The sequence below is a fragment of the Panicum virgatum genome, chromosome 2K (genome assembly GCF_016808335.1).
Source record: "Panicum virgatum strain AP13 chromosome 2K, P.virgatum_v5, whole genome shotgun sequence".
Classification (NCBI taxonomy): domain Eukaryota; kingdom Viridiplantae; phylum Streptophyta; class Magnoliopsida; order Poales; family Poaceae; genus Panicum; species Panicum virgatum.
In genome coordinates this window covers 52,724,170-52,735,914 of record NC_053137.1, presented here as the reverse complement: position 1 = coordinate 52,735,914, position 11,745 = coordinate 52,724,170, and the positions used below count along the sequence as shown (strand labels likewise).

Genomic DNA, 11,745 nt, shown 5'->3' with positions numbered 1-11,745 from the left:
TATGGCAGATGTTAATATTTTTTATATAAGCATTTAAAAATTGAAGCCACCTGAATTATATAAAAAAATGGAGTTGATGAGTTCATTCCACATTCCTGAAACCAAAACGTACAGACAATCAAAAGTTAGCAAACCAGTTATAGACGAGGGACACTAAACGCCGAGTTTGACAAGAGTAGATTTGCAGCTAAGAACTCAAATGTTGCAAAAGAAATACATATATTTTTACTCATAAGACAATAGTTGATATGGGACACAAGATCAAAATTGTAATATTGGTGACAAACACTAACAAATAAATAAAAACCGATACACTTGCAGCCAAAACTGTGACAATTCACTCCCCTCTTCCTCAAATCTACGTCAAAAAACGACATACAGCTTTCAAATGTTCGCCAACCCTGCAACAGACCTAATTCCTCCTGTTAAACCTATTGCCACCGCCTCCCCTGCCAGAAAAGCCTCTGCCACCTCCACCTCTGCCTCCGCCACCACCAAACCTGCTGCCGCCTCCACGGCCACCACCACCACCGAATCTGCTTCCACCTCCACGACCGAATCTTCCACCGCCAGAGTTGCCTCTTGACTGCTCTCTCTCTTGCAAGGGTGGCAGCTGCTTCACTTCATCAAGTGTCACCTGAGCAGCACTCTCGGAAGCTGCAGGATCAAGCAGTGAGTTTAGAGTGAAGCAGTTGTCCGCAAACATATCATATTTGGCTTTTTGTAAAACAACACAATGATAGTTCAACTGCCCTGATTTGAATCGCATAAATAAGAGGATTTTCAGGAATTTTACAGCACAGCAGAAAAAACATTTCATACCCGGCCACTCATCATTTGGCAAACAAGGGAAGAGGTTACCTTGAATGTAATCTTCAACATCTGCTGCAGGAACATCAAATACAACCCCTGTTCCATCAGCTGTTAGGGTGGCACCCTTTACATCTGCAAGCTTCTCTTCAGGCATAAACCTTTTCAATATAGTAAAAGCAAACCTGCATGCAGAGCAGAATTTCCAATTAATTGAAGATGATTAGATAATCAAGACTCAGACATAGTATGTGCAGATTTATAACCGCCACTTACCCTGGTGACCACATAGGCCTGCCAGTTTGAAGATGTAATGTAGTGTAATCCTCCATAGAAGAGAGCAATGATCTTTTCTTTATGTCAGTGTATCCCTACGGAACAAATTCCTGTTAATTACAACTGCTCATATCATCTAGAAGAGATGAGAAAACTAGAAATGAAAATTGAAAAAACAACTTACAACAGCCTTTGCCAGTGCTTTCGCCAGCAAGTCAGCTGCAGACAGACTAGAAGAGCTTAGCAGTTGCTCCGCTTGCTCCCGGAAAATAGGGATAACACTGCAAGGCACCCATCCCATACGGTTAGTAGCACAAACCAATGAACAAAATAAACATGTTTACCCCAAAATGGACATGGAAATATCTTACCTGTCTGACACGCTCGCAATAGCATCTGCAGCTTCAGTGCCAGCAGATTGTGCCACGTCAGTAGGCTGTGGCGCAGAAATATGTTCAAACTTAACTCCTGACTCCCTTTCTAATCTGCTCACGCTGTGCTTATATCTGGGCTCGTAAAGCATGACAGCAACACCAGTGTTCCCTGAAAATCAACATGCATTGAGTTAGCAGTTAGAAATCATAAACAATAGTACACACATGAGCTTCCTATTTAGCATACCTGCTCTCCCTGTCCGCCCCGACCGGTGTATGTAAGCTTCAACATCACGTGGAGGTTCACACTGCAAGTTTTATATATGATCAGGAAGCGAGTGACAACCTTGTTATTACAAAATTACTAAGTGTGAAATAGTCAATACCTGGATAATAAGTTGCACATCATTAATGTCCAGACCACGAGCTGCCACATTTGTAGCAACCAAAACTTGGAATTTCCCACCGCGGAATCCAGCAAGAATGACCTACAAATTATACTGATGTATCAAATATCTATATGGATGGGCAGACAACTAAAAAATGATTCACAAACAGACTTTCCAATTGATTATATAGTCACTAATTTAAAAGTAAAGGTTTAGTTGTGTCAGGAGACGAGTATCATTACAATATCATTTTGATCATTAAATGCCAGTAATATATTACACATTAGCAACATGAATAAATTCACAGAATATTGCCAGTAAGATTCAAAAAACATTTTATCCAGACAGTATTGAAGATTAGGCAACTAGGTATTGAGAGCATTGGATGCAGTTAATCAATCACTTACTTCACGCTGAGCTTGCACAACATCTCCATGCAAGGCACGGGATCCAGGGATCAAACCAGAAAGCTCTGATGCAGAGTCCTTTGTCTCAGTGAAGATAATTGTTCGGCCTCCACTGAACCAAATAAATGTTTAGCAAAGTTGATGAAAAACAACAGAAATGAAAGGAAGACCATGTTTGAGGAGTACATACTGGCTATAGCACCGGATAATGTCTGGAATAACTTGAGCCCTTGCAGCTTTGTTACAAGGAAGAGCAAGATGCTTGACAGATGCACTAGCCTTCAGTTTCTCATTACCAACAAGATCAACTGTCTTCCTGTTACCTTTCAGGAATCTCATGGAGAGCTACAATGATTCCAGAATAATTTGTCAGTTCAAACAAACACTGAGATGCCATAAAAACAGACAAGTCCTATAGAGTGAGTTTACCTTATTAACCCAATCTGGCAGAGTGGCACTGAACAGAAGTGTTTGTACTTTGGTAACATCTTCAACCTTACCTGTTCAAATATTGAAGGGTATAATTACATTACAAGTTACATCAAATGGAAAATCAAGAATCGCCGTGAATTGTTCCACTTGGAAATTCAGAAAGAAAGTCAAAAGCATCAAAGAACTGGCTCAACTGAAAGAAACTATATGAGACTGAGAAAGTAATGAATGAACACACCAAGAATGAGCTCTACATCATCAACGAATCCCATGTTAAGCATCTCATCAGCTTCATCGAGGACACGGAATTTCAAACACTTCAAATTGAGAGTTCCTTTTACAATGAAATCCTGAGCAAGGCAGTAATGCAGCACAAATAAGAAAAAGGAGAATAGAGCTCACATTCCACTGGGCTGGAAATATCAACAAAGATAAATCAATTACCTTGACACGACCAGGAGTTCCAACAATAATGTCCACCCCCTTCCTCAATGCCATTTCTTGAGGACGATAAGGAGAACCCCCATACACACAACATGCCGAAAGCCCGTATGTTGCACCATAAAACTCAAAGTCCGCATGCACCTGAAATTCATTGTGATGATGTCAAAACCCCATAAAAGCTATGCTCTATCGACAATCAGACACTTGTACAAGTTTTACCTGATTGGCCAGCTCTCTTGTTGGTAGCAGGACCAAAACACTTGGAGGCCTGCCATAGTCAGTTTTTCGGGTTGCCTTGTGTGTGCCGTTAACCAACGACTCCAATATGGGCAGTACAAAAGCCAAAGTTTTGCCCTATAGTAAATAACACTGTCAGTCATACAATTTTTTAGAAAAAAAAATTAGTAGAGAAGAACAATGCCATTCCTCGTGTAAACTTATCCAGTTCTCTAATGAGAAATTAAGGGATTTCCACTTTTCCACAAACACACCAGTTCAGTATACGCCGATAATGGACTATGGCCCTATTCATGCTCAAGCAGCACAAAACAATGAACCAATCCGTAGTCGTACCACGATTTTACCGGAATTCCTACCAGAACAGTTCATATAGCCCTCCCCAGGTATTCTTAGCTGCGCAGCACAGTCTAGCAATTGAAAGAGCTACAGCTGGTGCGAAATAACAACCGTACCCTGCAACTCTACCAGATGAATCACAGTTCTGAAGGACCTCTCACCTGGCCCGTGCGGGCGCGGCCGACCAAGTCGCTGCCGTCGAGGACGAGGTCGAATGTGGTGGCCTGGATGGGGAACAGCGCGTTGATCCCCTTGGACTTGAGCCTCTGCCTCAGCGGCTCCGATATCCTGAAGTTGGTCAGCGCGTTCGGGTCCGCGGGGTCCTCGTCGCTGCTGGCCGTGACCACGCCGTCGTCCTCGGAGGCCGGAGGCGAGGCCTCGACGGCCTTCTTCGCCTTCTCCTTCGCCTTCTTCGGGGCGGGGGCCGTCTCCTCGGAGCTGGTGCTGCTCTTCTCCTCCTCGTCCGAGGACGGGGACGGCTCCTTGGCCTTCCGCTTCTTCTCCTTCTTCGCCGAAGCGGCCTCCGCCTCGGCCGCCGCGGCGGCGGCGGCGGCGGCGGCGGCGGCGGCCTTGAGCTGCTTGCGCTTGGCCTTCCTGGAGGCGGAGTCGTCGACGGCCATGGGCTCGGCAGCGGCGGGCGCGGGAGACATCGCGGGGGTAGGTGTTGGAGGCGGCGGCGGCGGCGGCGAGCGCGGGCGGGCGGTTGAGGGCTGGCGGCTGCGAGGGGAAAGCGCCGCCGAAAAAGATGGGGAGAGCGGTCGGGGTTTCGAGTACTTGTAGGGATGCTGCGAAAACCCTAGCGCGTGAGGCGGGCACGTGACCCGGGCGGAGCGGTGAGCGGTGAGCGTGCTGAGGTGGCCGCTGATATTTTGGACTGCCGCGGGCTCACGGCTCCCGGGTGGGCCCGGGCCCTAGGCCCACATGCTCGGGGACTGTGCTGTGCTAGCTAGTGAATAGTGATATTTTGACCGTTAATTACAGTGTCAAACAAAATTAATTTATAAAACTAACTTCAGAAGCCCGCGCTAGGGATCCTGAAGAATCTAATGAGGCTTTTGACTGCATGATTAGAGAATAGTTACTGTAACATCAATATAGCCAATTATTTATTAATTACCGTCATTAGATTCGTCGCAAAAAATTATACCCATTTCTGAATTTTTTTTGCAAATTGACTTTATTTACTACTTCATGCATAAAAGATTTATTTACTACGTCAACCAAACGGGACCTGAGCTGTTTCGTAGCGGCAACGTTTCGGTCCAGCGTGTAAAAGCGAGGACACGCTGGAGCCTGGACTGGGACCCCTCTTTGCTTGCGTGGCCGTCCTGGTGGATGTCTGCACTGCAGAGGACGGGTACTAGTTCTCTGCTGTAGCAATTGAGCGGATGAATCCAATATTTTAGGAAATGAAGATATTGAGCAGTTTGCATAAATCAATTCGATTGGTCTGACGCCCGATCCAAATGACGCATCAAAATTCTCAACTGAACAGCTTTTCGTATATGCATCTGATTTGTTCAAAATTCACATGGGCGTAGTACACGCTTGGAAATTCAGTCGGCGATATTAGAGACAAACGTGTCTACCGTCTCCTGCGCCACGACTCCGTCCGCAACGGCCACGGCGCATGCACCGGCTCGATCGCCGGGTCTCTAGGACCTGACTCGCGCGTGCATAGCTGCACCGCTCATGTAATCTTGCATGTTGTACTTGCCTCTATGTAGGCCCGTATGATCAAGATCAATGGATCCCGTGTGGCATTATCCCTTTCGACATCGACAGGCACGCACACACGCAGCGGCTGGCTAGTTTTTTTTTTTCTTTTTTTTCGATGCGAAATGGGGGGTGGGGTAGGCAGGCCAGGAGCGCAGGGCTGCCAGGCAGCGGGTACAAAAGCGCCGCTGCCGGGGGCCAGCGGAGCACAAGCAAAGGCAAGAGAACACCGAGAGAAAACCCCATCTCGTCTTCATCTTCCACCTCCAAACCCTCCGATCCCTCTCCCGATCCCACGAGCCCTAGCTAGCCGCGACCTCGGTTTGGAGTAGCGCGGGGCGCGGACGGCGGCGGGCCTGATGGGCGACGACTTCGACTGGGGGGACTTCGTCGTCGTGTGCTGCTGCGCGGACTCCGACACCCGCCACCGCTCCCGCTACGGCACAGCGGTGGCCGTCTGCTGCTGCCTCCTCGCGGCGCTCGCCCTCGTGGCGCTGCTCGTCGCCGCGTTCGCCTTCGTCGTCCCCGTCCGCGTCACCGTCGACGACGCCGCCCTCGGCCGCCTCGCCCTCGCCGGCGCCGCGCCCGCGCCCGCGCCCGCACCCTCCGGCTGCGTCAACGGGTCCTGCACCGGCACCGGCACCAACATCTCCTACGACCTCTCCGTCGCCGTCGCGCTCCACAACCGCAACTGGGCGATGTCCGTCTGGCGCCGCGGCGCCCTCGACGCCGAGCTCCGCTTCCGCGGCAGCACGTTCGCGCGCGCCCGCCTCGCTGGCGAGGGGCGGGACAGGATCCACGCGCTCAGGATGGAGGTCTACCGCCTGGCCGCGGCGGCCGAGAGCGCGCCCGTGGCGCTCGGGCCCGTCGGGGCGGCCGAGCTCGCCAGCCAGAGCGCGGCGGGCGTCTTCGAGCTGGAGCTCGCCGTCTTCGGGGAGGTCAAGTACCAGGCCCACGCCCGCCGCCGCGCCATCGATGTCACCTGCCCGCTCAGGCTATCGCGGTCCACCGCGACGGCCCCGGCCGCGTTCGCGAGGGTCAAGTGCACGTAGGCGCCGCGCCGCGCTCGTGCGCCTACTACCTACCACTAGCAAGTAGTGATAGGATGTTGAAGGATCGAACAAGTGTATGAAATGCTTGATGCTTCATCGTTGATCAGCAAAATAGTAGTAATCTCCTTTGTTTTCCTGCATGTACTCGTTTAAACCGTGTGATAATTGTCTCTGCATTATTGTAGCAAGCGCTCTTCAATTCTTCACCAGATTGATCCTCATGTGTGTCGTCTAGGATTATGCACCGAACATTTTTTCTTGCGCTTTGCGCTGAAATTTGACTAAAAGTAATTCGACATAGGTCCTCATTTTACAAAAAGGAAAATCATCCAGAAGTTCTCAAGTAGTGCATTACTTCACCGAATTCATGCCCCCTTGTGTTCGCTGCACCAAAATGGCGGTGCAAGATAAAAGGTGGCGCTTACTAACTCAGGCAATGCTTGGGTGTGCCGCTTGAAGATTTTTTTCTTCACAAGGCCTTGCAAGGAAGGACACGATGAAATGTGGTGGATGGTCTTTCTTTGCTTTTGCATTGCATTATTGCAGGTAGGAACTAGGAAGGGATAGCTAGGGAAAACTAGGCTTCGTATATGCTACGCATGCTCGTGTGGTGTGCAAAGGACTCGGAGAAAACACTAGCAACTGATGAAACGTGCGACTCGATCGGTCTGCTAAGCTTATCTGGGTTCAGTTACTATAGAGACCGTTTCTCTAGCGTTTCCACATGCACATGATCACATATATAGCTGGTAGTTTTTTTTTTTTGAAAAGCTCATATATCTGGTAGTTAGATTTCTGTTGCACAGTCAACCTTTGTACATGTATATATATACTCGGGAATGAGATGAATACAACTTGCGTCGAGCAATGCCGCAGTCTCCTTCAGCAACTAACAAAACCGTCGAGCAGTGCTTGCTCCCATTCATTTCTTCCCATGGTCGTCACGCCGTGACCAGACAGTAGCATACATGATGCATTGTTGGTGATATGCCCAAGAGCCCATCATCACAATACGGTTTAAAGGCCCAAGAGAATATTGATCCAAGAGGGATTAGGATTACTAATGGGCCTATGAGATAGAAGCTCATTAGTACGCCCTATATATACGAGGGAGGGGCTAGGGGGGCGAAACCCCGGTGAGCCGCGCCACCTCCTAGCCGCCTCCCCTCCCTCTCTCTCGGCCGCCGCCCATGCCGTGTGTGCGGTGCTAGCACACCGACGTCCGGCGTTTCATCCCGGTACGTGTGGACTCCGTGGAGGCACTGCTGCGACTGCTGCGCTGATCGGCTGCTGGGATCAAGTACGGAGGAGCTCGGTTCGTGGGATGCAAGAGGCCATACTATTCACAATATAATATGATTATATGCCTGTGATGTTTATTTTCCTGTCATACTATTCTTTCATGGTTTTATATATGGTGGATGCTTTAATCATGATAGAATAGCTTCCCTCAGAAAAGGTTGAGTTTTTTATGCCTTTTACCAATAGCTGCACATATAAATTTTGATCGTTGTGTGGTAGGTTTACCAAAGTAGAGTACCCTCAGCTATCACTTTTGTATAGGGTGGATGTCGGACATTCACAAGCATAGTATTGGTTTACTCAGCAAAGCTATCAAAACAGTTTTGGGCTTTAAGACATAGGGTTGGGCCGGGGCATTGGATGCCACCCAACAAACAAGAGTTGCATAGAAATGTGATTAGTAATTTGTTACTTACCTGTATCACTACTTTTCTAGCCGTGATGCTAAAGCTCACTAGAATTTTAGTGATTATGGATCTTGAACCACTATATGTCATTAGAGGGAAGATGACTTTGATATAGTAGGTTGTCTTTTGCTAAATCAGTTAATGAAAGTCTCTACATAAACTTAGTGCTGAAATCTTGCTTTACTTTAATGTTGTAGATCATGTCTGACAGTAACAATTCCGCTTTCAATTTGCGTTCTGTTCTTGAGAAAGAAAAGTTGAATGGAACAAACTTTATTGATTGGTACCGCAACCTGAGAATTGTTCTCAGGCAAGAGAAAAAGGAGTATGTTCTTGAGTAGTCATATCCTGATGATCTCCCTGACAATGCAACTGCTTCTGATCGCAGAGCTTATGAGAATCACTGCAATGACTCACTTGATGTCAGCTGTCTGATGCTCGCCACCATGTCCCCTGATCTGCAGAAGCAGTATGAGCATGCGGATGCTCATACCATGATCGAGGGGCTGCGTGGGATGTTTCAGAACCAAGCCAGGACTGATAGGTTCAATATCTCAAAGTCCTTGTTTACGTGCAAGCTGCAAGAAGGTAGCCCAGTCAGTCCTCATGTGATCAAAATGATTGGTTATATTGAGACTTTGGACAGACTTGGTTCTGAACTTCACCAAGACTTGGCTACTGATGTTATTCTCCAGTCGCTCCCGGCGAGCTATGAGCCTTTTATCATGAACTTTTAGATGAATGGCTTGGATAAAACATTAAGTGAGTTGCATGGGATGCTAAAGACAGCAGAGGAGAGCATTAAGAAGAATCCCAATCATGTGATGATGATTCAGAAGGGGAACAAAAAGAGGAAGCGTTGGACGCCTCCTAATCCCAAAGGTAAAGGCAAGGAAAAGAGTTCCGGTGGTGAGTCCTCGGGCTCTAAGCTAAAGCCAACACCTAAGGCCAAATCTGGTCCTACTTCTGAAGATGAATGCTTCCACTGTCATGAAAAGGGACATTGGTCTAGGAACTGCAAGAAGTACTTGGAAGAAAAGAAGAAGAAGAAAGGAAGTGAGACTTCCACTTCAGGTATAAATGTTATAGAAATAAATATTGCATTATCTTCTAGTGAATCATGGGTATTTGATACTGGATCGATGATTCACACTTGCAAATCGTTGCAGGGTCTAAGTGAGACTAGAAGATTTGCAAGAGGCGAGTTGGACGTTCGTGTCGGCAATGGCGCAAAAGTTGCGGTGTTGGTGGTCGGCACCTACCACTTGTCTCTACCCTCCGGATTAGTTTTGGAATTAAATAATTGTTATTGCATTCCTGCTTTGAGCAAGAACATTATTTCTTCTTCATGTTTGGAAGAAGTTGATGATTTTAAGATTGTAATAGAGAACAAACGTTGTTCTATTTTTTGCAATGGTATTTTTTATGCTCATTGTCCATTGGTGAATGGATTATACGTTCTTGATCTTGAGGATAAATCTGTCTGTAACATTAATACTAAGAGGCTTAGACCAAATGATTTGAATCCCACTTTTATTTGGCATTGTCGCTTAGGTCATATAAATGAGAAGCGCATTGAACAACTCCATAAAGATGGATTGTTAAGCTCATTTGATTTTAAATCATTTGACACATGTGAGTCTTGTTTGCTTGGAAAGATGACCAAAGCGTCTTTCACTGGTCATAGTGAGAGGGCGAGTGACTTATTGGGACTTGTACATACCGATGTATGTGGACCAATGAGCTCAATAGCCAGAGGTGGTTTTCAGTACTTTATTACTTTCACTGATGACTTTAGTAGATATGGCCATATCTATTTAATGAGGCACAAGTCTGAATCGTTTGAAAAGTTCAAAGAATTTCAGAATGAAGTACAAAATCAATTAGGCAAGACAATTAAATTTCTGCGATCTGATCGTGGAGGAGAATATTTGAGCCTTGAATTTGGTGATTATTTGAAGCAATGTGGAATTATTTCGCAGCTAACTCCGCCCGGAATGCCTCAATGGAATGGGGTATCCGAACGGAGGAACCGAACCTTGTTGGACATGGTTAGGTCCATGATGAGCCAAGCTGATCTTCCATTGTCATTTTGGGGTTATGCTCTTGAAACTGCTGCGTTCACACTGAATAGGGTTCCAAGTAAGTCTGTTGAGAAAACACCATATGAGATATGGACTGGGAAGCGTCCCGGATTATCTTTTCTCAAAGTTTGGGGGTGTGAGCCTTATGTCAAACGTTTGATGTCAGATAAGCTCACTCCAAAGTCAGACAAATGGTTCTTTGTGGGGTATCCTAGGGAAACCAAAGGATATTATTTTTACAATAAAGCGGAAGGCAAAGTGTTTGTCGCTCGCAATGGTGTTTTCTTAGAAAAGGAGTTTCTCTCAAAAGGATTTAGTGGGAGCAAGGTGCAACTTGAAGAAATTCAGGAAACACCCGAAACTGTTTCAGCACCCACTGAAGATCCACGGGATGTGCAAGATGTTGCACAACCCGTAGTTGAGGCACCAGCCCCACGAAGGTCTATAAGGGCACGTCGCGCTACTGACAAGCTCAACCTCCTGATTACGGAGGAGCGCCACGTATTATTGATGGAAAATGATGAGCCCTTGACCTACAAAGAAGCAATGATGGGACCCGACTCCGACAAATGGCTTGAAGCCATGGAATCCGAGTTAAAATCCATGCATGATAATCAAGTTTGGAACTTGGTCGATCAAATTGACAGTGTGAGACCTGTCGACTGTAAGTGGATTTTTAAGAAAAAATTAGACATGGATGGAAATGTTCACATCTATAAGGCACGATTGGTGGCGAAAGGTTTCCGACAAATTCAATGTGTTGACTATGAGGAAACCTTTTCACCCGTCGCAATGCTAAAATCTGTTCGGATTCTCCTAGCAATTGCCGCATATTATGACTATGAGATATGGCAAATGGATGTCAAAACCGCTTTCCTTAATGGACATCTAAGTGAGGATGTGTATATGACACAGCCTGAAGGTTTTGTCGATCCTAAAAATGCTGGGAAAATATGTAAACTTCAGAGGTCCATCTATGGATTGAAGCAAGCATCTCGGAGTTGGAATATTCGTTTTGATGAAGTAGTCAAAGGGTTTGGCTTCATTAAGAATGAAGATGAGCCTTGTGTTTAGAAAAGGCTAGTTGGAGCGCACTTGTGTTTCTGGTCCTATATGTGGATGACATATTACTGATCGAAAATAATATTCCAATGCTTGAAGCCGTTAAAACCTCATTAAAAAAGAGTTTTTCGATGAAGGATTTAGGAGAGGCGGCTTATATTCTGGATATTAGGATCTATAGAGATAGATCAAAAAGGCTAATTGGATTAAGCCAAGACACGTACATTGACAAGATATTGAATCGGTTCAACATGCAAGATTCCAAGAAAGGTTTCTTGCCAATGTCACATGGCATTACTCTAAGCAAGAGTCAGTGTGCTACGACACCTGATGAGCTAAAGAGGATGAGTACGATTCCTTATGCTTCAGCCATAGGGTCGATCATGTATGCTATGCTTTGCACGCGCCCAGATG

General features: G+C 46.4%; 1 protein-coding gene across 1 annotated transcript; it reads right to left on the bottom strand.

Annotated features, from left to right (window-relative positions):
* Positions 1 to 200: 200 nt before the first annotated feature.
* On the bottom strand, positions 201 to 4,463 carry LOC120684636 (DEAD-box ATP-dependent RNA helicase 7-like). The gene is made up of 14 exons (XM_039966520.1): positions 3,870 to 4,463; positions 3,352 to 3,486; positions 3,133 to 3,273; positions 2,927 to 3,038; positions 2,686 to 2,756; positions 2,447 to 2,601; positions 2,257 to 2,368; positions 1,847 to 1,948; positions 1,708 to 1,768; positions 1,458 to 1,629; positions 1,271 to 1,367; positions 1,087 to 1,181; positions 862 to 995; positions 201 to 657 (listed from the first exon to the last, which is right to left on the bottom strand). Exons 1-14 carry the CDS (start codon positions 4,356 to 4,358, stop codon positions 413 to 415), a joined length of 2,121 nt encoding a protein of 706 aa, XP_039822454.1. The 5' UTR covers positions 4,359 to 4,463; the 3' UTR covers positions 201 to 412.
* Positions 4,464 to 11,745: the final 7,282 nt, after the last annotated feature.